The sequence below is a fragment of the Daphnia magna genome, linkage group LG2 (assembly GCF_020631705.1).
Source record: "Daphnia magna isolate NIES linkage group LG2, ASM2063170v1.1, whole genome shotgun sequence".
Classification (NCBI taxonomy): domain Eukaryota; kingdom Metazoa; phylum Arthropoda; class Branchiopoda; order Diplostraca; family Daphniidae; genus Daphnia; species Daphnia magna.
This window is the reverse complement of record NC_059183.1, coordinates 15,246,094-15,270,140: the sequence shown is the minus strand read 5'-3', so window position 1 is coordinate 15,270,140 and position 24,047 is coordinate 15,246,094. Positions and strand designations below refer to the sequence as shown.

Below are 24,047 nucleotides of genomic sequence, written 5' to 3'. Positions count from 1 at the left end.
TTTACGTTGCAGTTGCCAAGCCGCGGAAGAATAAGTTCTCTGCCGTAGAATTGATTTGAAGGTTAATCGGGGAGACCGTGCGTCCATCGTCAACGAGGTTGTGACTAACGGCAATCATTCACAGGCTTGACACCCTTCTCATATGCATTTCTTTTTCCGGTTTCCTCCTCTTGTGAGGCAACGACACCTAGTTGACGTTGCGTCTCCACTAGACGTTCTTGTACACTTGATAGAGTATGCACAAGCAACACGACATGCCCGGTTGTTGAATACTGATCATGAACGATTGGTTTTACATAGGAACACAAGCCCTATTGTGTCAAGAGTCAGCTGAAGATGGCGTGTTGCCGACCAAGAAATAACCTATTGCATCCCCCCCCCTCGGTACCCTCATATTCAGAGAAGTAGAAGAGGATGAAGTCGCTGGCGATCTCCAGCTGAGACACTTTCAATCAATGGTCCAACGAGACCTCCTCCTTTTTTCTTTCCAAGTCTCTCTCTTTTTTCCATATGTTTCTATAAGCCACCCCAGCGTTGAACAGAGGAAAAAAGAAAAGCAATAAAAATAATAAAAAAATCCTTCACGTCACAGACAAGGAGCGGGGGGGGGGGATGCAGGGGGAGATATTGAAAGTTTACTTTTTGAAAAGGAAACGAGAAATAGAGGAGAGAATGTATTTAATTGAAATGCTTTCTAGCATATCTTTCTCGTTTTTCTTTCTTTTTTTTTCTTGTCAGTTTCTTCGCTCATACTTCAGGTCTGCGTGAGCAAGAACTCACAAAAGGAAAAATCGAACGTCAACAGTATATGACCGAAATGCCATAAAAGCGAAAAACCGTCGACAAGAGCGATTGAATAGACAACTTGTTTTGGAACTGACAAGAAATATCAGCGTCGACGAATCTATTGGCCAAAGTAATGCTGAAAATATGAGAAAGATATCTGTCAATGTGTTCATAAGAAATCGGGAAACAAGAGCTCACTCGAAAGAAAGACACGACAAAAAATATATAAAAAATAAAGGGAGAAATATAGACGACAGTGTGGCACTATGCGCACATGGCGTGCGTGCTGATGAGAGAAACGAGATGTTTTCCTTGTGTGTAGCACCAGCAGCTATCGCCATACAACAGAGACGAAAGAAAGAAAGAAAGAGAGAGCTTACCGGCTGCGAATAATAATGAGACGGAATGTGTGTAGCCTGGAATTCATCTGGAACTGCCACTTGGAAACAGTTGTTTCGCCCTTTTCTTTTTCCTTTTTTTTTTGAAGACAAAAGTTGTTGATTTTTTAAAATGGAAAAATAGAAACAAAGACATGGATTGTTTTGTTTTTTCCTTTACCATTTCTTAGATGGTTTTCTTTTCTCGGTCCGTTTTAACGTGGCTCCGTTTACACGCTCGATTTATCAAAATCTTCCGCCCTTGACAGAACGGAAAATTTTATCCAACTTTCAATAAGACGATCGGTTGCATTCTTCTTGTGTGTACGTATATATACAGTATACCTTTGTAGCAAAATAAAACAAAAATGCCCGTTGAAATCAAAAGGGATATCGTCGGTTGCTCACTTTGTTGCGTTGCTGCTTTCGTTATATCATGTCCTTACGAGCTTGTATATATAAGTCGGAGAACGTGATTGAATCCCAAGATCCGATAAGACTATCTAAAGATACTACTATACGAATATAATCAGTTCACCAGTCTCTCTCTCTCTCTGGTCTGTCAACGATTCTTATTACTGTGACATCGACTGGATGATTTCGATCAGCGTTTTCGTTCCGTTTGGATTAACACATTCTTTCGGTCGCTTCTGGTTCTACTAAAGAAGAAGCAGAAATAGGAGATAAGCGAAACAAAAAACAAAACAAGGATTCCTCAGCAACCGGTTGATTGAATTTGCAGAGACGCTCAATCTGCAGCAGATATCAAAATGTGGATTTAATCAAAAATTCAGATCTGTTGATGAGATTCCCTTTGAACAGGTTTAACCGGTATTCAAAACAGATTTTTTAAAAATAAATAAATAAATAAAATATTATATGAATATATAGAACATCATCCGTATATCTGGTAGTTCGTGACTCCATTTCTTACGGTTTGTTGCCCGGCTTGATTAAACAAACTTCTAGCGTCCCCTTTATTTGGTTGACGTGGAGTTTGTTTAGCGAATCTTTCCAAAACGATGCCTCATGTGTGCACATGTGGTGGAAATGAACAGCTTATTATTCGTTTAAAGAAACGATGCGTCTTGATTTCAAACTGCTTCAGGATTGTAAAGATGCCCTTGGAGCAAACGTGGGTTCAATTAGAATCTCCTGCCATCGTACAAGGGCAGATGTCTTTCTCCTATGAACTTCATTTTCAAGAGTTTAAAGATCGTGGACGATGATGACTGCCACGTAAGGTCATCTGACTCCGAAAGAGGTCATCAATTATAAACAGGCAAACGTTCAGTTAAGCATGTGTTTGGACCGAGTGGTTTTTGGTAGATCTTTTGTCATACCATTGGTTATTGTGTGTCCGCATCGCGTCATATGGGCGTAGCTTGTGCGTCTGTCTGTGTGTGTGTGCGACAAAAATATTCACCTCCCACCTACTTTTTTATGGTTATTATTATGATGATTCTCTCGTTTCTCTTCTTTCCTTTTATTTTTTTTTTATTTTCTTATTCTTTATCCGCACTATTGTCATCATTGTTGGCTCGCCTTCCCTCCCCATACGTCACCGGGCGGCGTACAATGCATCAAACCGTTATATCGTTTGATTGTAGTGTAGCCGTCCTTTTGATTGTGAGCTCTCCGATCTCTCTCTTTTTTTTTTTTTTTTTCATTCCATTCTTTTTCTTTTTTTTTTTGTATTCTTTCGTCCCTCTTATCAGATTTATTTTTTTTTTTCCTTTTTTTGAATTGAAAACGAATTATTCTTCGAACCTGTTCCCAATTTTATTGATTGTGTAGCGCGCTCAATGCCTCGGTCACAGGAGAATGCTATCCGATATTCCAGCTACCACCCAGTAACAGAATAGATAAGAGACTCGGATATACACGAATGAATCATTGGGATGTTTGGGCTGTAGGTTAAGCCAGGAGGACTAACGATTCCACACGAGCGTCAGGTGACAATATGAATTGAATCGCGATGAAATCTGTTGGCGCCTTGAACTAACAAAACAAACATTTCGTCTAATTAAGAGATGGCGCTGGTCACCAACCGGTTTGTTTTGTTTGTTTGTTTTTTTTTTAATATTTAGTGTACCTGGAGCAGGTAGTGGCGAGCAAGGCCTTTCGAGATCGGGGCAGTTGCTTCAGTTATCGTTCTCTTCCGTGTTTTCAGAAATAGGGAGGAACCCCGTGTGTGTGCGCGCACGGTCACGACAGTTTGGAATGCAGCCGGACTTGCTTTTCTTTATTTTTCTTTGTTTTTTTCTTTTGATCTGAAAAAACTCGTTCCCAGCAGAAAAGTTGTATGTTACTATATAAGTAAGGAAAGCTCGTATAGTGTCGCATTGGCCTGTTACAAACACACGGATCTGCCTTTCTCTCAACTCTGTTGCGTTTGTTTGTTTACTTGTGGTTTCCACACTTCGTGTCAGATCCCCCAAAAAAGAATCAGCCAAGCTGAAGAGAAAGGGCCGAGAAAAAATAAATCTATCCAAAAAGAAGCTTTCAAGAAAAGAGAGGGGAAAAAAAAAGAGAAAAAATCAAAATAACAGGTTACATCTTGATATTCTGGCACGTTAGAGCCTTGTGTGGTGAAATGGTGCACGCGCAATCGACACTCACTCAGCCTGAGAATGTTTTCTTTCCACAATCTGGTTTTTTCTTTTCTGTTTGTTTCTTTCGTCCCCTCCCTCTTCTCTTCTCGGGCGTTTAGCCTCTAGTTTATTACATTATTCAATTGGGAATACGTTAATAGTTGGCTGAGTGATATAATCGCAGTCGATTTCTATCCATTCGTAATGCTCCTTGTAAGATTTTGATTGCTTTCGTGTCCTTCTTTTGTGTTGAATTTTTATTTTATTTTATTTTCCGAAGCATAAAAGTTAGAAAATCGGATTAAAAAATTGATGCGTGGTACGCCCTTGTCGGGCGTGTGTGCACAGTTGCACACGATTTTGTTTTTTTTTTTTCCAGCCAGACGGCATATCGGCGACTGTGTATGCCAAGTTGCGACCCCCGCCTCTTTGATCGTATCACTTTGTGTTGACCTCTAATAAACCGCCCACCATTCACATTCAGTTTTGAAGCCCACCTTTTCTTTTTTTGCCTGTTGAATTTTTCTACGGTTTCTCTTCATCTCAAGTCTGTTTTTTTAAATTTTTTTTATTTCATTTTGGTTTTTGGCGCTGGTACAAAATTAAAAAAGAAATGGAAGGATTAGTCGGTTCAGAAAAGGCTTCTCTAATTTCTTGTCGGAGACAGTTGTTGTTACAATTGAATCACTCTTGGTCGAAGAAGGCCTACCGTGCAGCTACGAAGAAGCACAGAAGAGGAAAGAAGAGATGAAGAAGAGAAGGGGGAGGTAGAGCCAGCGGTTGCCTGCGGAGTCGGTCACACACGCATACGTAGTACAGCTGCGGATGGGCTCCACTGTGTATAGTTTGGCTCTCTCTCTCTCTCTTTGGTTTTCTATCCCCCTCCTTTTTCCATTCGACGGTTTCAGTATTTGAAACAGTCTGGGTTCGCCTCTCGGCCCGTGTGGAAGTACCGCTGCGCTCCTCTCGCAGCGCTTTTCTTTACTCTCCGTGTTTACCTGTGTGAGAAAAATACCTCGTCGAATGTTTGTTTGTTTGTTTTGGGTTTCATTTTAAAGTTGACAGTGTCTGCAGCAGCGTTTAACGAATCGTTCGTGTCTTACAGATGAGAAAGAATCTTCGTAAATAAATATATTTGAGTGGCGAAATTATTAATAAAAGATCGATTAACAGGAGTCAGTGTGGCCGTGAAAAGCGGTGAGTGTCAGTTGTGCAGACTAGCGCCAGTTCGAAAACGAAAGGGCGAAAGAAAGAAGTTAGGCGTTCTGTCATCGTCAACCAATCAAAAAGCTTGACTCGCTTCTTAACGAGCTTTACTGGAGTCTGTGTCGCATCATTACCATTTTTCTCGGCTCTGACAATAACAAGAGGACAATAGTCGCAACGAGCATTACAGTCTAGGGCTCTTTTTTTTTTGGAATATCTTTATATTTGACTCCAGCCAGACGGCCAGTGTTGTTGTGGGCTGCTGATCAGAAGTCCCATCGTTGAAAAGCTCGTCATAATGACTTGCCGATGACCTCTGACACGGGCCTGAAGGAGCAACAGTGACTGTGTGGACCGATGGTGATTGATTGAACTGGGTAATTGAATTGTGCCTTGCTTTTTCGTTCTCCCGACTTGGCACGGAACAAACAAATCAATAACGCCAGTACTTAACGTTTTCACCTTTGCGTCGCGAACGCCACAAAAGGTGAACAAACAATTGAAAAAAAAAGGGGAAACAAAACGAAGTAAAAGGAAATATAGCCATCCAAGCAGAAATAATAAAATGAGGATATCAACCAGTTATGTCGCCGTCTTATTTATCACGGTCGCTTTCCGCTGGTGTTGCTTTGCCACCGTCTTCGGCGGCGTACCTATTTTCGACGAAAACGGTAAGAGCAATCCATAACACTTCTTCTCGACCCTTTTAAACTTAGTGTCAACAAACGGTACGTCATCCAATAAGCAGCCAAATTGTTTTTTTGTTTTTTTTGATTTTTTTTTTTCTATATGCTGCTCTTTGATGTTTCTCTCTTTCACAATCGAACGAAAGAAGAAGAAAAAAGCATTAGCTATTGGGAAGAGAGTGAACAAAACTTGAAAGCATCTAAAAAGAAAGAGAGAGAGATGGTCAGAGCTGGCTACTTGGCACCATAATTGGATTGACTCCATATAAAGCATGATATGGCTGTTGACGTGCAGCTCATCCACTGTGCGTTACACTGGCCAACTTTTATGCACCTCTAGTTCGCGTCCAGATTTTTTTTTTTTTTTTTCCCTTCCAAAAAAATTCAAGTGAATTGGAAGCCGATCGATCTTCCCTGCAGGGTAGAAAAAGCGAGATTTTGTCAATCAAATTAGGAACAAAAATGTAAAAATATTTTCCCTATTTTTGGGTGTGCACACGTATCGAGTAGCCCTCGAGAAGCCCGTCAGCCCTGAAGGGCACAACCGCACGATGTTTCTGACGGGTGACACGAGGACAAAAAAAAAAAGAAATATAGATGTATACATTACATAATATCGAACGACGAAAAAAGTTGGTGATCCAGTGGTCTAATAAGGTCAAACGGGCAGAAGGCAATGGTATGTAGGCAACCGTTCGATTGGATCGCACTGGTAAAAGGTGACAAAGAAAAAGAGAGAAAAGGCTGCTGTGAAGTTATGGAATGTATATATATGATTTTTCGGCTGTGATGGACGAAGAATGTCGAGTAGACAGACCTGCTGGAATATGTCTCCGTATCTTCTGCATATATCTCTATCTATCTGTATATATATATACATATTAGCTGTCAGAAAAGATGGCGTTGGACGAAGAGCACAGCCAAGGATCAATTTTTGGATTGATCATCGTCGAAATAGGAAGAGAAAAAATAATAATAAGCTAGCGCACGTTAATTGGCAATAGCCAGCGTGGAACTTGAAAAATCAGGCAGGACGAAAGAAGGTCGAAAACAAATGGCATGTCTTTCCGTTCCGGTGCGATGAAAATTCTCTCTTGTCTTTTTCTTTCCTTCCTTCCTGTCCTTCCTTTCCTTCCAAAACAGTATCCATTCAGCACACAAAAGACGGAATTAAAAAACCTCCAGGGAGAGGAGCCAGCTTGGAGAGAAAAAAATAAAGCAGCTCGTGGAGTCAGAGGAAAAGAGAGAGAAATGATGACAGGTCTCTCCATCTTTCTCGCTGCTGACAAGCTCCATCTTTGAAAGTCTTGTATACCACTGGCGTATGTGTTTTGCCCTCTTGCTAGAAAACAATTCCTCCGAAGTGAAATCAGTTTTTCTTTTCCGTCCTTTTCTTTTTTTGTTGGTACAGTTCCAGCAATGCCCAGCAGCTTTGACGCTGGAAGCCGTTACAAAGCGATTCCAGTGTCGAACACAATTGTCTAGTCCTAGATGAGAATCTTCCTCTTGTTTTCTTTGACATTGTTATTAATTTGTGTGTGTGTGTCTGTGTGTCTGTTTCCCGGACAAAGATGGAGGAAGAGCCGATCTTTGTGCTCCGTTCCTCGGGGTTTAGTAGACACATTTCTGACGCAGAGTTATTGTGACGGATTGGGTTCGCTCGGTGCCAGTCCGCCACATGAATTGATTATGACGGTGTGGTTAGTTAGTGAGTTATTTAGTTAACTTGGTTGGTTAGTTTCTTCTACTGATTCACGAGAAAAAGCTACCAGACGGACGCGATCCTGAAAGGGGGCGGTTACACTGGATAAACACGGGATCTAATACACGCAACCGACAACAAGACAAGAAGAAGAAGGAAAAATGTTGATGTCATTATTTATTCACGAGAGAGGGGGGGGCTCGAGTTTAGGAAGAGGAAAAGGATCGTTTCGTTCGTGCCAAACGCCCGCAGCGCGTGATCATTCTCTCTCTCTCTCCCTTGACTCTCTTTTCTCGTCCCGGGACAAAACGGTTCGTCACGGTCTCTACGAGATTGTGCGTTGCGCATTTGTCTCGACACGGACGACTCTGACATCAAATCACTTCTATTTTTTTTTCCTTCCTTTTTTTAAAATATTTTATTTATTTTCTATCACGGTTAAAGCCCAAGTCAAAACAACAATTTCTTTGGGCCCCTCTCAGCTGATTATTGGATGCCGTAAATTGTGAAGGCCTCCTACAGTGCCAAGCCCCTTTCACAAATCGCTTCCAATATCTCACCGTTGACGATGTGATATTCTGCCAACCGATTTTAGTTGAGTATCGATTTTGTTTGAGTATCACGTATACATGTCGGGGATTGTCCCATTCGACTCTTCTTACCCTGTCGCCCACTCAAAATATAATTTTTTTTTCTTTCTTTAAATCTTTGATTTTCGATAACGACAATTTTCTTTCTAGCCACGAGTTGTTTTTTTTTAAATAATTTACAACACCTTCCTTTTTTTCTTTTTTCTCGAGATCTTTTAGTCGAGATATGCATTTCTCCGGCAATAATAATTTTAAGCAAACGAGCGTCTCACCATATTCGCATCCATCATTGAGCCATTGCCTGCAAGACGATAGTGTGAAGGTTATTCATCTACGTCGGTTTTCGGCCGCCATGGCAAACGATGCCGTTATGGATGCGTAGGTCTTTTCTCCGTCTCGCTATAGCCAACTGAGGGCTCTTACACACACGCCGTTCCAGTCGTCGCCAACGTCGTTCTGCGCGTCCCTTCCTTGCCTGCTAACATTGAAAAAGTGCTATTCAGTCTGAGAGAAACCTCCGCTAAGCATTACGAGCAACTCATCTGGCGTTGTCTGTATACAACAGCGAAGAGAGTGAGACAGAAGGGGGGGTAAGCTGGAATCGCCCACCATTTTGTTACGTAGTCTATCATCAGTTCACTAATGAGAAACCCCTCCTTTCCCCCTTTTCGTGTAGGCCTTTTTTTTGTGTGTGTTTTCCCGATATTGTCTGATGACTCGGCCTCTATGGTTTCTTTCTTGCACAGACGTGTGCAAGACGTTATAGGAACGCGTGTTTGCAACGCGCTGTTGCTGCCCCGAGTTCGTTTACATTTCTTTCACGCCCGCGTTCGACGCGAGCTCGTCATTTGCGTCTGACTGCCAGTCACCAAACTCATTCCCTCTTTTTTTTTTCTCCGTCCACCCAGTTGTTTTTATTTGACGGGCTTCGCGCACGACCCAGTGGCCAAAAAGGTACACACACACACACACGAAAGAAGGAGAAAACATTTTTCAAAGTCGGGAGGGTTTCGAGAGTGAAAAGGAGAAGGCGGAGGCTGAAGACGGGACTTGGGGCGGAGGACCTCTTTTGTCTACGTGTATTTGAAAAAAAAGAAAGAAACCCACGCGCATCTTTTCTCGCGTTGCACATCCGTGGAACTGTGTACACAAGAACGTACGCCCAATTTCGTCATTCCTAAAACCATTTTCCATAATGACTCTTGTTCCAGACTCTTTTTTTTTTCTGCCTGTCCCTTTTTCTTTTTGCTCTGCTTGTTTTGTTTGTTTAGTTGGGCTTTGATTTTGGGTTCATTTTCCTTGATGGTTAGTTCGAGTTAGAAAACGGGAACAACAGGTGGACTTGTTGGTACGTGTTGAACGGGAGCGTCTTGTTAGCCTCGGGAAATTGATTGGCTGAACGAGAAGTTGGCGGTTACCCGACGCCCCATTCTCGTGGTACTTTTTTTTTCTTTCTTCTTCTTGTGTAGCCTAAAAAAAAATTTGTTTTTTTGTTTGTTGTTGCCTACAACTCCTTGATTGCATCAAGGCTGAAGCGTCTAGGTGACGTTAACCGCAACGTGCCACGCCCCACAAAATTTTTTTATTTTTTTCACATCCCAAATGAAAATAGGAATCCGCAATGTCGTCCGGTTTTCAAAGGGGGGGACAGGAGGCTACTCTATAACGAGTTTTGCGCAGCAACTAGAAAACATTGTCTCTCCACTGACATTTAATGAAAGTTTTGTTGAAAAAGTCGGACGACATTCGTCAACTTTTGACGTGGACTTGTCTCTCTTTTGTCCACCTGAGAAACTCGACTTTCTTCAGCTGCTTCACGTCAGATATCGAGGATAACAACATCGCCTTGTTTTTATTTTTAATACATACGTATATTTCAAACGAGTGTATGCGATATAACCTCTAACGAAAGTTACTTTATTTGGGGGGGGTAACTCTTTTCGTCGGCAGTGTCAATCGCCATGTAGGGTTTCCATCTCAGGTTGAGCGATGCGTCCCTGCAAGTAGTTTGTGGCTCAGCACAAAGAGAGAGAGACAGAAGGGAGACGCGAACGTCCATCGATTCGATCGATTCGATATCACACGCAGTGGGCGGATACTGGCGCTGCTGTTTCCGTGTGCATTGGGTTGGGGGGCAATGTCAGCTTTAGCCCCGATCAACGGGAGGGAACTCCCCCAACAGCCAGACACAGGGTGAAGTAGAACCGAAATAAAAAAGAGAGCTGAGAGAGAGAGAGATGCCGAAGAGAATGAGAGAGAGAGACCTGATCCATCATACAGCCCCCGAACAGGCCTGAGAGGATGTCAATGTTTGTGATGGATCTCCTTTGGTCAACACACAGCAGAGAGTTGCCAGCTCAGTTTGGGTTGTGTGTATTTGTGTGCGCGCAAGTGAGAGAGAGGAAAGAAGAAGCAAAAAAAAAATTGGTGCGATCGAAGAGCCCCATTTTGGTAACAAACAACACACACACACAAAAAAAGAGACTAACGAAGGAACAAGAAGAAAAAAACACAACAACAACAACAACAACGTGACGTGGAGCAAAATGAATGAATAGCAAGAGAGGGAGGGGGGGAAGGAATGGTTTGTCTATCCGGACACGATCGTAAAATATCCAAACTATCATCGCACAAGATGAAGTGGCAGAAGAGCTCGTTGCGACCTCTTGTTATTGAAACATTAAATATGCCACTAGAACACGGACGAACATTTTCTTCGAAATTTTCTGAACAGCGAAAAAAGGAAACGTTAAAAAATGGCCCATCCGCTTTTCTTTTCTTTTCTTTTTCTTCCGTTAACTGAGGAGTCAATCACGTATCGAGTGATATAGTTGGCCGCGACTGGCATCCGCAGGCACGGAAGAGATATACACAATATACAAAAGAAAACGAGGCAGCGGGAAGCTTTTGTCAGATGGTTTTCACGTCGGACAATGACGGGTTTAACGAGTAACGAGGATGTAGTGACGTCACGTTCGACGACTGAAAATCCCTCCCCTCCCACCTTATCCGTTCCCTTCAGTCCTGGTTACATCCTCAATCCTCTGCGGATGAGACCGCACGAATAATGAATAGCAAACGAGACACACACACATGCAACTCTCTGTCCAAACAAATGACGTGATGAACGTCGTGTCCGAACAGAGAAGCAATGGCAATACATATATTATAGGCGACTTTTGAAGTAAAGCAAAACCAAACTGAGATGAGCTCTTTTCTCTTTGCTCATCTCGTTTCTCTTTTGTTTCCCCATCAGTGCCACTCGGTGGAGGGCTGCACTCCACCCGAAACTTGCTCTCTTCATTCGTATCAACTTGTGCAATAGAGATGTGGCGGCCAATCAATGCCCAGCTGACTTACGAGTTGGCATTTCGAACAATGGCGCCATTCGCTCGTCGACCTTGCAAAGAAATGCAAAATAGAAAGAAAATGAAAAGTCTCTTTGGAAAAGATGAAGACCCACTCTGTCTAATAGGTTGTCCGCCCCAGTAGTATGCAAATTTGATGTGCGTGCGAGTAACCTGTCGGAAAACGAGGAGCCATGGCGAAATAAAAGGGGGGATACGTAAGGAATTGTAATAACAAGAAAACAATACAAACGATGACGGGCATATTTCCATGCAAAGTGCTGCTAAAAAACAAAAAAAGAATGCATAAAAATGACTGTCAATCAGGAAGCAAACGTCAAAATGCTTCAAGTTCTTTTTTTTTTTTCGTTTTCTTTTGGGCTTTTTTTTTTGAGTTTTTGTTTGTGTTTCCCTCCTGAAGGCCTACGGTATTTTTTTTTCTTGGAAAAAGATCAAGCTCCTACTGCCAGGGCTAATGACTTTTTGTGGTTTGACCTGTCAAATGTTTGAGGCACCTTATCAAGTCATTTTGGGGAAAGGAAAATGGGCCCCTCTCTCTCTCCTTGGACAACTCTGTTTTATTTCAAAGGCCAACATTTCCCCGACATGCACATAGGAACATACTCGAAAAATGTCAGCCTTCTTTTGTTTTGTTTATTGACATGTTGTATATGAATGTCTATCTATACATACATCCTAGTCCATATATATAATATATATATACACAGAACACAATGTGTACATATATACTGTACTGCACTGCGCATTATAAATAGAAGTTATATAGTTATAGTTTTTTTTTAAAATCAAACATCAAAGCGACGAGACGGCGGGGAAACAAACAAACACAAAAATACGAAGAGAAACGAAAGAATTATTTTTATTTTTATTTTTTTCCAAAACGATCTCAATCAGCGCGCATTGGAGCCGTTTATTTTCAGCGGGGCTCGGGTGCCGGAGTACAGCCGGAAAACGTGTCCCACCAGTTGAGAAGTAGTAAATTACCGTGGCATCGTCATGCCGAGGTTTCCTTACAAGAAAATAAGAAAGATGAAAAAAATCCAAAAGAAAAAGAAAAAGCCAAAAGAAAAACGTTTGGCTGTTGGGGGCTTACGTGCGTGTTCTTTGTTAAACAGAGCGCGCTGTGCCCAGTAGAAGAAGAAGAAGCTCAAACGTAGAGACGCAGTCGATCAAGTGAAGGGAGGGCGAAAAAAAGAGTGAAAGGAAGAAGAAGAAGAAGAAGAAAGGAATAAGAAATGTGTGTTGCAGTTGAAGGATCTTGAAGATTAAGTTTACTCGTCTTTCAAGCAATGACCCACAGTTTCGTGTTACTCTTCAAGTCTTTGGTCTTCAATGGCTTTCCAACCCACGGAAAAAGGAGCCCCACCAACTAACCGAGGGGGTACCCTCTGACTATGTGTGTGTGTGTGAACGTGTCCCTCAAAATCGAGAAGAAATTCGAGGAAGCCGCAAGTCGTTGTATATACCGTTTTCTTTTGTGCGTGTTTGCTGTTGACTATGCAAGTTGAATCCCTCGAAATTCTTTTTGCTTTTTTTTTTTTGCCCAGCCACCTTTTCTCCATTAGTTTTTTTTGTTTTGTTTAACTTTGCTCCTCTTTTTCGGTGGTGTCCATCCACATGCACTGCGCATACATTTTTATGGAAGAATATCTTCTTGGATTTTTTCCTTGTCCCGTTCTTTTTTTTCTTTTCTTTTTAATTTATGGTTTTACAATCCTGGAAAATATTTTGGGTCCAAAAAAAAAAAAAACACGGAAGATTATAAAAGAAAAACTGCGGTCCTGTGGCCACTAACCGACGGACCCACTTTGACCTCAACAGGCTCTCTACGTTTTTTTTTCCGACGTTTTATTTAAAACGACCCGGTGACAAACTAAACAGAACAAAAAATTCCCCCCGCCTTCCAAAAAAAAAATTTAATTCGATTTTTCCCGGACGATTCGTCCATCGTCGGAATTCTCGGCCCACCGGTGGACTTCATCAAAATTTATCATTTGACTTTAAGCTGTTGGCTATTTATTTATTTTTAAATGAATATATACGTATATATATATTTTTTTCCAAAATGATTCTTCGCAGATGTTTCCCCCGCGTCGTGTGACACTGATGCCAAGTTTTCTACTATACTATCTGTTTTATTTTATTTTATTTTAAATTTTTTTCTCCGGGTCGGAATGAGAAGCAAAAAAAAGAAAAATATGGCCCTAAAAGTTATGTTTATTTATTACAACGATCCTCCGCTTTTGTCTCTTCCACATATTTTTTTTGTTTTTCTTTTCTTCTGCCTCCCCCGTGTGCCCGTGTGGTCGGACGGATAGTTTTCCCTCGTATATAATAGAGAAAGGTGCTGTAGCTCGTCTTCCTTGTTTATTGAGACTGTTGGTGTTGTACAGACGACGAGAACGAAGCTATACAGCACGCACGCATACTGTGTCCAACGTACAGTACACACACACACGAGCCCCCGCAACGTAAACGCAGGAACAGTCAGCCCGAGACGAGTGGAGGGGTATGTAATGCGGAAGACTTTGAATAGCAGACAAATATGAAAACAAGAACAAGCGAAGGGCAAAGGAGGAGGAAAAGAACAAAAACAAAACAAAACAAGGGGAAATAAGAAGCCCTGGAAACCTGACGGATTTACAGTAGGGGGTTGTAGACACAAGTTGACCCATGTTTTCTTATATATACCCCCCCGGTTCCAGGGTACACCGTCCATCTTCGCCCTCGATTCCTCTCTCTCTCTCTCCATTTTTTTGTGCTGTTGTATGTATGTGAGCCCTCATCTTTAGAAGGCCGACCACTGAAGGTACAGAGAGGTCCTCACGGAATAGCCAGTGTATACGATAAATAATAGAAAGAAAAAGAAAAGGAAACAAAAACAAAAAAAAGAATAAATAAATCAAAAAGAATGTGTGCACAGTGGATAGAGAAGAACACTATGAAGACTCAAAGTTCCAGACGTAGGCATGATGGGCTGGTAAAAAAGGCTGGTGGGCTAAAACGACAACTGAGACGGGCAGCCCCCGTTGGACCCCCTACCAACCAGTGGAATGCCCATTTGGAACCCATTTTTGCGTTATCCTTCATCATTTTTTTCCCCCTTTTTTTCTTGCCTTCCTGTAGAGAGCCAAAGAAAGAAAAAGGGTGAAACGTATCGTTCCATAAACCTTTCCAAATATTTCAACATACGAGTCGTTTTTATTGAATAGCTTACGGTATATACAGTTTCTTATATTTTCTTTTCTTCCCTTCTCATTTTTTTAAAAATCATTTCCGATTTTTTTTTATTTTCTTTTCTCAAAGATGAAAAGACAAGGAATCTCGTATATGCCGCCCTTTCCTTTCCCTACTGCCAAAGAGAAGCAATGCATCTTGCTCCTTCCGCGGGTTTGCCTCTTTAAATACATGCAACATCGAGAGAGAGAGAGAGAGTTGAAAGAGCAGAGCATTCACTATAATATATGTATATTCTGCGCTTTTATTTATTTTTCGTTCGTTTTTTATTGCCTGTTAATGGATTTGAAGAACAGGCAGTATAGATACTATATTTTAATATGTGAGAGCCAAGAAGAATAAATCACAAATGTAATGTATAGATGAAGGCTATGAAAGACTATCCCCTCCCAAAGAAACACACACACACACAAAACAAATGAGATAGAGAAAAGCGGACTCTTGTTCCGTCATCAACGAGAAGTTATCGGAAGCCAAATAGTTCTTTGAATCGACAGCGCTTCTGCTCTGAAACGCGATGCCCACTTGAAACAGTTTTTTTTTTTTTTTATTTCAGCCTCTTCATCTTATTTTATTATTTACAGACGCATTTCTGTTCCATTTGTTTTGTTTGGATTTTTATAGCTTTTTAATATGCATCTATTTTTATTTTAAATGTATTTCTTTGAAGTTAGGGGGGAATCACGTTTGATTTCGTCTTGTTATGCTCAAATGTCATTCGGATGAGCGCAAAATAGCAACGACTCGGATCTCTTCAAAGCTAACAAGAGAAGAACCTAAATAGATACAACCAAGCCCCCGTCCCTTCCTCGTTCTAAATCAATCAAGACCTAATTTATCCTGGGATTTGGTAAAGCAAAAAAAAAAATAAAAGAAGAAACGTGAGGGGGGTGCAAGCGCTGATGCCAAGTGAGCCACGGCAGAGATGGAACTAGTTCTATTGTGTCTTTAACCGGTTTATCCATCAGTCCTCAACAACAGTTGACTATAACACACACAAGTCGGTGCAAATCTAGTTTTTTTATTTTTCTTCCTTTTTCCGTATTCTCAAATCGCGCTCCCTCCGGAGTTAGACGGGAAAGCGCCCCTGGAGCGACGCCTTTTGCCCTACACTCGGCATCGTCGGGTTGCCGCTAGCAGACGCCGTTGCGCTAGAACGGCCGCGCGCTCTCTTTGCAACTGTTTTCGGAGATACGAATAAATACAGTTCTACATAGTATTGACGAAGGGATGATGGGAGGGTTACTGATTCCATGACTCATGGCTATTGAAGAACCATCAACATCCCTGACGCCAGACTTCACGAGACGGGGGTGGAGGCTGATAGAACTGGGGGGGGCGGTGATGGCTCGCTTCGCGGGAAGCATTCAAAGTGATTTTCAAACAGCGTTAATGTATTCTTAAGAACGAAGAGCTTTGAAATTGTACACAGCCTACACTCATTGGCCAGAACCCCGTTTTTTTTTTTTTTGAGTTGGCACACCACTTGATTTTCATTTCTTTTCAATAGTGTCTGCTCCCCATTACACACAGAAGCCCCAATAGAAAATGGCGTTCAAATTTTGACGAGTTTTTTTTTTCTTTCTTTTTCTGCAACGCTTCTCGGCTTCCCAGTTTGTTGGGGAAGGCACGATTTTATTTTGAATAATGCGCTGAACGTGGCAGAACGTGACGCAGTCGTCAATACAAACAACGCACTGTGCGTTGTGCGTAGTCAGCCGTGATTGCGCGACAATGTAGCGCGTCATCCTTCGACGAATGGGCGCAAAAAAAGCAGCTCAGCGAGTCGGGTGAAGAAAAAAAAAGCCAACATTGTGTGTCTTTCTCGGATGTTCTGTTGTTGTTTCCACGTCACACGAAAAAAAAAAGGGGAAAATATTTACAGCAGACTATAGATTTTTCGGCGGGAAGGATAGAGGAATTTTAAAAAAGGGTCGCCGCGTCCTTTTTAAATTTTATTTTTTTCCCCGACGACAACAACAACAAGAGTCGGTATACGAGACGTTGTACCGTCGACAGCAACAACAACCGGCGACTGAACATTCATATAACTTTTTTTTTTATAGGCTGTTGAAGAGGCCAATATGCCCCGATAGGTAAAACCTTATAGTAACTGCCCTTTTACTCAATTTCAATGTCGGCTTCCCGGAACCTTCCACTTTTTTTTTTCTCTCATTTTCTCTCGAATTGGAAAAGAAGCAAAAAAAAAATTTAAAATAAAATATCAACAAAATAAAGTTGTATATATATGTATATTGCTCGGGACTACGCCCATCGCAATCATGGTCGTGTTTCCATCAAGCTAATGGTGAGGCGCTTTGGAATTGAGGCAGCACGGGAGGCTCTTCAAATATTTCACCACGCGTGAATATTATCCCGGCAGGAGTAGACCTTTAAATGGGCGATCATTTTTTTTTTTTTTTTTCAAAGTTATTTTCACGACTCACCCGAAGCTGTCCACAGGGCCTGTCCAGGGGCTTAGAGCGTGCAGCAATCAACTCTCGGCTGATTAGTGAGATTCATATACATACGCTTTATTTGGAAAAATGAAGAGAGAGAAAGAGTTGTTGAGAGAGGCATGCGAGAACGAAGAAACAACAAAGAATGATGGAGCTGGATTTACAATAGGAAATTTGAAAAAAAGGAAAAGAAAGAGCTTTAACTGAAAGCTAAGATGATGACGCCCTGGAGAGTAGTTGAAAGAAAGGCAAGCGAAAAGATAGTGAGAAGACGATGTCGTCGTCGTTGGACGACAACTTAACGGGCCTCATCGCTCAGCTGCGAACAATTTAAGTGCCTCGTTTCCTCGTCTCTTGGCAGCTCCTCATCTCGCAAACAGCGCCGTAAGCAAACACGGCCGGAAGTGTCGGAAATATTTTTTGTTTTGTTTTTTGTTTTTTTCTTTCCCCGCCTTCTATTTTTCATACAGAATATTGACAAGATCTATATATTATTTTTCCAAATAATATATCGAATAGCCCTCGGCATTATTTTCTGCTCTAACGCGCCGAAAGCTCAAACAGTTTGACGATTGACGTGTTTATTGCAAATACCCGCCTTCAGTCCGCGTTGTCCTTCTTGCCGGAGTGTGCTTACCGTTTGCCGCTGGACGTCACGAGTTGCCTTTCGAATGGAAGATATGGGCCTCCTCGACGGCTAAGAGATTTGAGACAGGCACGTAAGAAAAAGGGAAATAGATATAGACCTATAGACCAGCGAAAACGTGATGCTGAGACGAAGAAAGAAAGCGGAGAAGAACGAGCGAGAGCAATCACAGTATATAAAGGCCCAATGTAAAGATGACAACGGACGCTCTTGGCCTTGCTCACGAAAGCGGAAAACTAAAAAAGATGGCTCTCGTGAGGACAATCTATTGTTGCTTATTTGTTCCCTAATGAGACATTGAGAGAACGAGGCAGTTGATGGATGACAAAAGGATTCGTCAGTGCCTCCTCCTAACGTTCATTTCACGGGATTCTCTTTTTCTTATTTCTTTTGCGGTAATGAGTCAAAAGAGGACAGGCCATTTGTGGCTGAAAAATAACACGCTTTCAAAGAAAAATCTTCGCGTCCTCTCGACTCTGTCGTTTTCATATTATTTTTTTTTTATCTTGATTGAAATCGATTAAAAGACGTCAGCGACAGCAGCCAGCAGACGGAGCGGATGACGACGCAATATCCGCCATTTAAGCAGCGAGAGCATTTTTTTTTTTCTGACGTGTCTTTCTTGTTATTTATTGGCGTTGCAATAACCGACAAACAGCAAATCTCTTTATATCCAATCTCCTGCGTTTGCACAAAACGTTCGGGGGCGGTGGGGGGTTATAGACTCTCGTTTCTTCTTCTTCCACACGTCATCAATTGGCCATCTACGTTTATTCTGCTTACATACAGATGATGGACTGTATAACGATTCCGGCATGCCCGGAATCTTGTTATAGGTCCCTCTCGTTTCTATCCATGTGCGCGTCTAGCCCGACGGCGCAGTTTGTATCCGATTCAAGCCGGATGTTGATCGGGATAAATACGCCGTGTCGTCTCGTTTCATTTCCGTTTCTATCTCTCTATCTCTCAGACAACCGCCATCTTTGTTCGTTAGCAGCCGAACGCAAGTTAGCCAACTTGCTATTTAGACAAAATGCGATGTCCGCTTCATTTTTTGGCTGCCTTCCGTTCAGACGTTTCTCTTTTTCGTTCTGAATTGAATATACGAAATAATGTAATTTGTTCGCTTGCAAGCGTATATAACAAGCTGATACAAACGGAAGGCTTTATTTTTGTTTCATTTTGTTTTGCATTCATCTTCAGTTGGATTTTAAGTCGCAGATTGCCTCTCTATTTAACGCGCATCGAGTCAGGGCTGTAAGGTTAAACCTCAACACGCCGAAAAGCGTCACTGAAAACTATCAATAGAACACACACACACACATTCAAGTCCGTTACCGTTTTCCTCTTTTCGTGACGTCTTTGAAAAGCTCCTTATTTTCAAATTTTTTTTTCTTTTTTTAATTGCTACATTATCTAATAAGCGCTCAGTTTGTAGACGAGCCGACAAAGTCGGTATACGTTTAGTAGGGAGTGCATAGCAAAAAAAAAAGATGAAAGAAAAAGATGAAAAGAGTTGAAAAGATGAACGAAAAAAAAAAATGAAAATCAAATGATGGTGGGCAAACAACATTTTTCAAAGCATTCAAGTGTTATGTAGGTAGGAAAACTTATTTGAGGCTATTTTTTTTTCTTTTCTTATTTTACGACCCTTCGTTTCTTCTTGTACGTGTGGATATGTCGGGATTGCGTGAGCGCGTCCGGTATCAGCCCATTTGTTTTTTTTCCCTCAAGATTTTGTTTTTGAATAAGCCGCAACCCTGTTTTTTTTTTTGCTTCCGCACCCCTTTCTTGGCGGCGTATTGGACTTTTTTTTTTTAACGATATACAACACACAGAGTATTTATATATTTTCTTTTGTACGTGTAAATATACGTAGTGTATAGTACCGCGTGCAATAAAGAATGGTAGGATAGATCGTATCTGAAAGAATCGTATAGGTCTTTTCGGGAAAAAAGGGACTTTGAGCTGCTCTCGCCGCATCTTTATCGTTCCCCCCCCCCTTTTATTTTTTGATTCGTTTTTATTTTGAAAATAAATAAAAATGAGGTGAAAAAGAAAGACGACGATAAAGAAGGAAAGAAAGAAAAAAATAGTCAATGAAATTTGAAAATAAAAAAACATTTTCTTTTTTCCCGACAAAATGTCAGTCACGACCATTTTAGTCACGCTGGTTGACACAATTCATCAGCAATTGCGATAAATGGTCAATAGCGAAAAAGGAAACGACAACAAGACGAGGAACAACAATAGCGACAACAACGTCAACAAATCTAACGCGTTTTTTTTTTATTTTTATTTATTTATTTATTTTTTACTTGGCTCGTTTGTTATCTGGGCTCGACTTCGTGGTTTCTCGGCACGGGTATTTTTAATATTAGATTCGTTTTTTTTATATTTATTTTATGGGAAGTGGGAAGTGGGAGCGCAAAATAGGTGCCAGCCATATAAGAACCGGTGTGTATAACAATCGCATCATTAATATCCATTGCCTGAGACTTGTACTCGTTTTTTTAAATATTTCCTATAATTTATTGTTAACTTCTTAGACGGGGACAGAAAAATAGTACATTATTACTTCAAGAAAGAAAGAAAGAAAGAAAAAAAAAACAGATAAAGAGGGGAAGAATGAGGTTTAATGTAGCGTCGAGTCGCACTGGTGGGGTCGACGCCCCCCCCTTGTATCTATTAACTGTTTCTGTGAGGCGTGCCACCCGACGTGACCCCAGCAAAGAGAAGCCAGTCAATCGAGCGTGTCAAAACGCGCTCTTTTCTGACTTAACAATTTCAATAAGAAATAGAAAGAGAATAAGGAAAAAAAAAAAGGGGGAGTAGTACTAAAAGACTATGTACACACACCGCGCGCCGTGCTGAAAGTCTAAGAAATAGCTTATACAGATCGAAAAGAAAACTAGATCTTGAAGTCTTTTGTATAAGAAACGGCCACGGATGAACGACTCTCTCCGTCTTCAACGAGGGCATCGCCTGATCCTGTTGGAAAGTTTCACATTACGTCGGTAAACACAGGGACCACGCAACTGGAGAGAGAGAGAGGCTCGTCGTGCGACAGACTAATAGCCGTTGGCCTTGTTAGGTCATCGTCAAACAAATACACAACGAACAACATAGTCTGCCCTTTTACTCGCCTCTCTCTGCGTCGTGTGTGTGTTGTGTAATTCGGCTGTTTGTTCGTGAAATAGGGCTGGTACCGTGGAACCGTGCCAGACCGCCTATGCAGGTATAGGGAGGAAACGTTTGACAACACATCATCTGTACACTTTTATTGACACAGCCATGGAAGCGAGGAAAATGATAAGAATGCATCAAAGAAACAAATGGGCGGAAACGAAAGGAATAAACAAAACAAAAAAAAAAACGGATATGTGAAAATCAATCAATTTGCACACTCTATGGCAAACACCCATAACAAACGAAAATACAATCACAAACGAAAGGAAGCCAAGAGGAATCGGTTGAATATTCACATGCAATTTATCTTTTGATGTATAATGTTGTTCTCCCTTTCTTTGATTTGTTTTTCTTGCTTTTGGCGGAGGAATCTTCTCCATTTCATCCGTCAACAGTTTTCAATGATTCATGTAACACACAGTATACGTGAGATAGCGTCATCGAATCCGCCGTGTTTTGTTATCTATACGTTTTTTTATTTTTGGCTTGTTTATTTTTCGGTTGAAAAGATGGAGAAGAAAAGAAGAAAAAAAGATTTATCTTTTGATTCTATTCAGTAAAAAAAAAATAAACTTGGAAGTCGGCATTATAGTTTACGAACATATAGGCACAACAACGAAAGAGATATGCTGAGAGCTACGGTAAACGTCTTTTTGGCTGGATGTTTAAACGGCCCATTCTCCGTCAAAATTCTTTACATATAATAAAGTCTTATGCGATGGTGAACGCCGCCAAAGATCGTTCGCTGTCCACTTTGAAACAGCTCCAAGTTTATTTTTTATTTTTTGGTCAGATACGGCGTGAATTCATTAGCATTGGATTCACACCAAAAATTCAAAATGAGGAGAACTGATACGTATGTAATAGACGGGCATGTCTATCTACCCGTTTCACAGTTGCAATTTGAGCCATTTACTATATCAATCCACGTCTACTTTTCTAGATTTTTTGTTTTTTTAACCCCCCTGCTTATTTTCATTTTCTTTGACAGTTCGACTTTGTGTGTGTGTGTGTACAGTATGTGTCAAAAAGGCTGTCAGTTCCATTAGGCGAATGCCGCCCTCCCGTCACACAGACGCTCGACTCCAAAACGCAGTTCTACATGCTATCGTTTCCCCTATTTCGTGAGACTAGTTGTCAGTCGTCAAAATGTATACATCCCTGGGAGTTTTTATTGCGCAGACTCGGCAACGTGTTGACAAGAGAAACCGCCTCGCGTTCCGTTCTTTTTTTTTTGTCTGTGTGTTCTTTTGACGATCCCTTTCGGACGACAAGACGCGCCACACAAAAGAGATAAATATATAAAAAAAGCTCCGAAATCTTGTCGTCTCCGTCGTCCGACAGGGAAATAGTCTCGCATTGACAACGAACTTTGGGCTTGTTTGTATGCTCCCTATCATCGGCAACGTTCGTTGGTCAGTAACAAAAAATAAAAGCTAAGACGACTCATTTCCTTTTCTTGCGGCCTTCTTTTCACATCGGTAGATTCATTATGTTGGTTTGCCATCGTCAGCGTTCGTCTATTCGTGTGTCTCGTTACGGAGGCTCAAACGAAACGAGGGCATCCTGTGTTGCTTTTGTAGTTTGCTGTTTTTGATGATGATGCGGCCGATGCGATGATATTGGATTAAGGCCTATTCACATCCTCCACTTCTTGGTGTAACATGTATGGAAGTAAGCTGGCGCGCCGTAAATGGTTGGCCGTTATTCCGGCTTGTCAAGCGAAATTAAGGACCACCCGAGAATCGAAACGAATCTTTAATAGCAATCAGCTTTGGCAAAGGAAAATAAAGAAAGGACAACTCCACGGCGGGCTTGTTGTGCAACTTGTAAAGCAAGTGTGATTACGATTTACATCAGCAGCCTCGTCCCTGGAGTAGAAGGACACACACATGAAAAAGACAACAACAATAACGAGTCTCTTCTATGCGGTGGTAAGAACAAAGCGGTGGGCGGTCTTGATTAGACTACTAACTTACCTCTTCTTTTTCAACCACTCTCACGCACTCCCACACTCATATTCACACTCGTCTGCCTCATTTAGCCAAGCTCAATTAGTAACTCGCATGATTACGCTGCGCCATGGTAATTCTTTTTCGTGTCTTTATTATTATTATTTATTTTTTTTTTGCGTTTATATCATCGTTTTTTATAGATGGATTTGAACAAGTCATTAAGCAAATCATTTTCCATTTCTTTGATTTAAAAAAAGGCGATTATTTATCTCTGTCCTCATCAGAGTTCTTCTAATATATACTCATTCTGTAATGTATCAATTTACAGTCTTAATAGACGATAGACACCGCATGTATAACTTTTTTTTTTTCCCCTCTCGTTCCCTTGGTTAAGTAATTATGATTGAGCTGGCGCGCTAAAGAGGCGTCTGTTTGAGGCGGCCGTGCCTACACACTGACGATGGGTCGTATCGGGCGCTAGTTGCGTTCGTTCTCACGCTTCCAAAAAAAAAAACGGCAGCCAAACATCAGTAGCTATATGAAACTTGGTTTGGCCCTGATGTGCGGCTTTGCCCTTTTTTTTTTCACAATGAAACGGGAGAGTATAGCGCAGGCTATAAGAGAAGAACACAGACAGACAGAAAGACGCTAATATAGGAGTGCTGGTGATGGCGTGGACCCTAATGGATTTTCTCTGCCATCTTTTTTTTTTAAATATTATTATAGAGCTTTTATCTATTTATATATTTTTGAAGAAATAGTTTTGTGTTGTTGTCATGAGAGGGAAGGATGGAGGTTGATGACGGTCTGTGTTGCGTGTAGTCGTCGATTGTCGAGGCAGGGGAAATTTCTCAAGCAGCCCCAACTACTAAATCATCTTTCAAAACAATCAATTAACATTTTTCGTCTACATAATTTTTTTCTTCTTCTTCATATCAGCACGTAGAGTACTGGCGGTTCTTTCATCCGTCAGACTCGCCATCGCGTTACGATGTGTAGAAACCACTTAAGAATCGTTATAAAGAACATGCAATGAATCACGGGGGCAAAAAAAAAAACAAAAACAAATATATAATAACTCTATTAAGTGTTATTCTTTCTTTATTCTTTTTTTTTCTCGTTCTTAGTTTCTTTTTCGAGAGGCTACAACATATATAGCCAATCGGAAACTCAACTGATTACAAGATGGATGCGTGCTGATTGACTCATTGAGATAATCAATACTTGACAATGATCGATGATCTTTTCAGCT

At 41.2% G+C, this 24,047-nt stretch overlaps 1 protein-coding gene and 1 long non-coding RNA gene across 3 annotated transcripts in view; one reads left to right on the top strand and one right to left on the bottom strand.

The window, feature by feature from the left end:
- The window catches only part of LOC116917647 (inactive tyrosine-protein kinase transmembrane receptor ROR1), a 103,029-nt gene that overhangs the window by 56,614 nt on the left and 22,368 nt on the right, over positions 1 to 24,047 (top strand). Inside the window, exon 1 of one of the 2 annotated variants that reach the window (XM_045169942.1) lies at positions 4,665 to 5,634. The exons of the other annotated variant lie outside the window; for it this stretch is intronic. Within the exon in view, the coding sequence (XP_045025877.1) occupies positions 5,529 to 5,634 (106 nt within the window). The 5' untranslated portion in view covers positions 4,665 to 5,528. Of the gene's footprint in view, positions 1 to 4,664; positions 5,635 to 24,047 lie in introns of those variants that run through there. 2 annotated transcript variants of the gene reach the window in all.
- LOC123470154 lies at positions 16,785 to 17,307 on the bottom strand. The gene is made up of 2 exons (XR_006643674.1): positions 16,994 to 17,307; positions 16,785 to 16,937 (listed from the first exon to the last, which is right to left on the bottom strand). It is a non-coding gene; the product is annotated as an uncharacterized LOC123470154 (long non-coding RNA).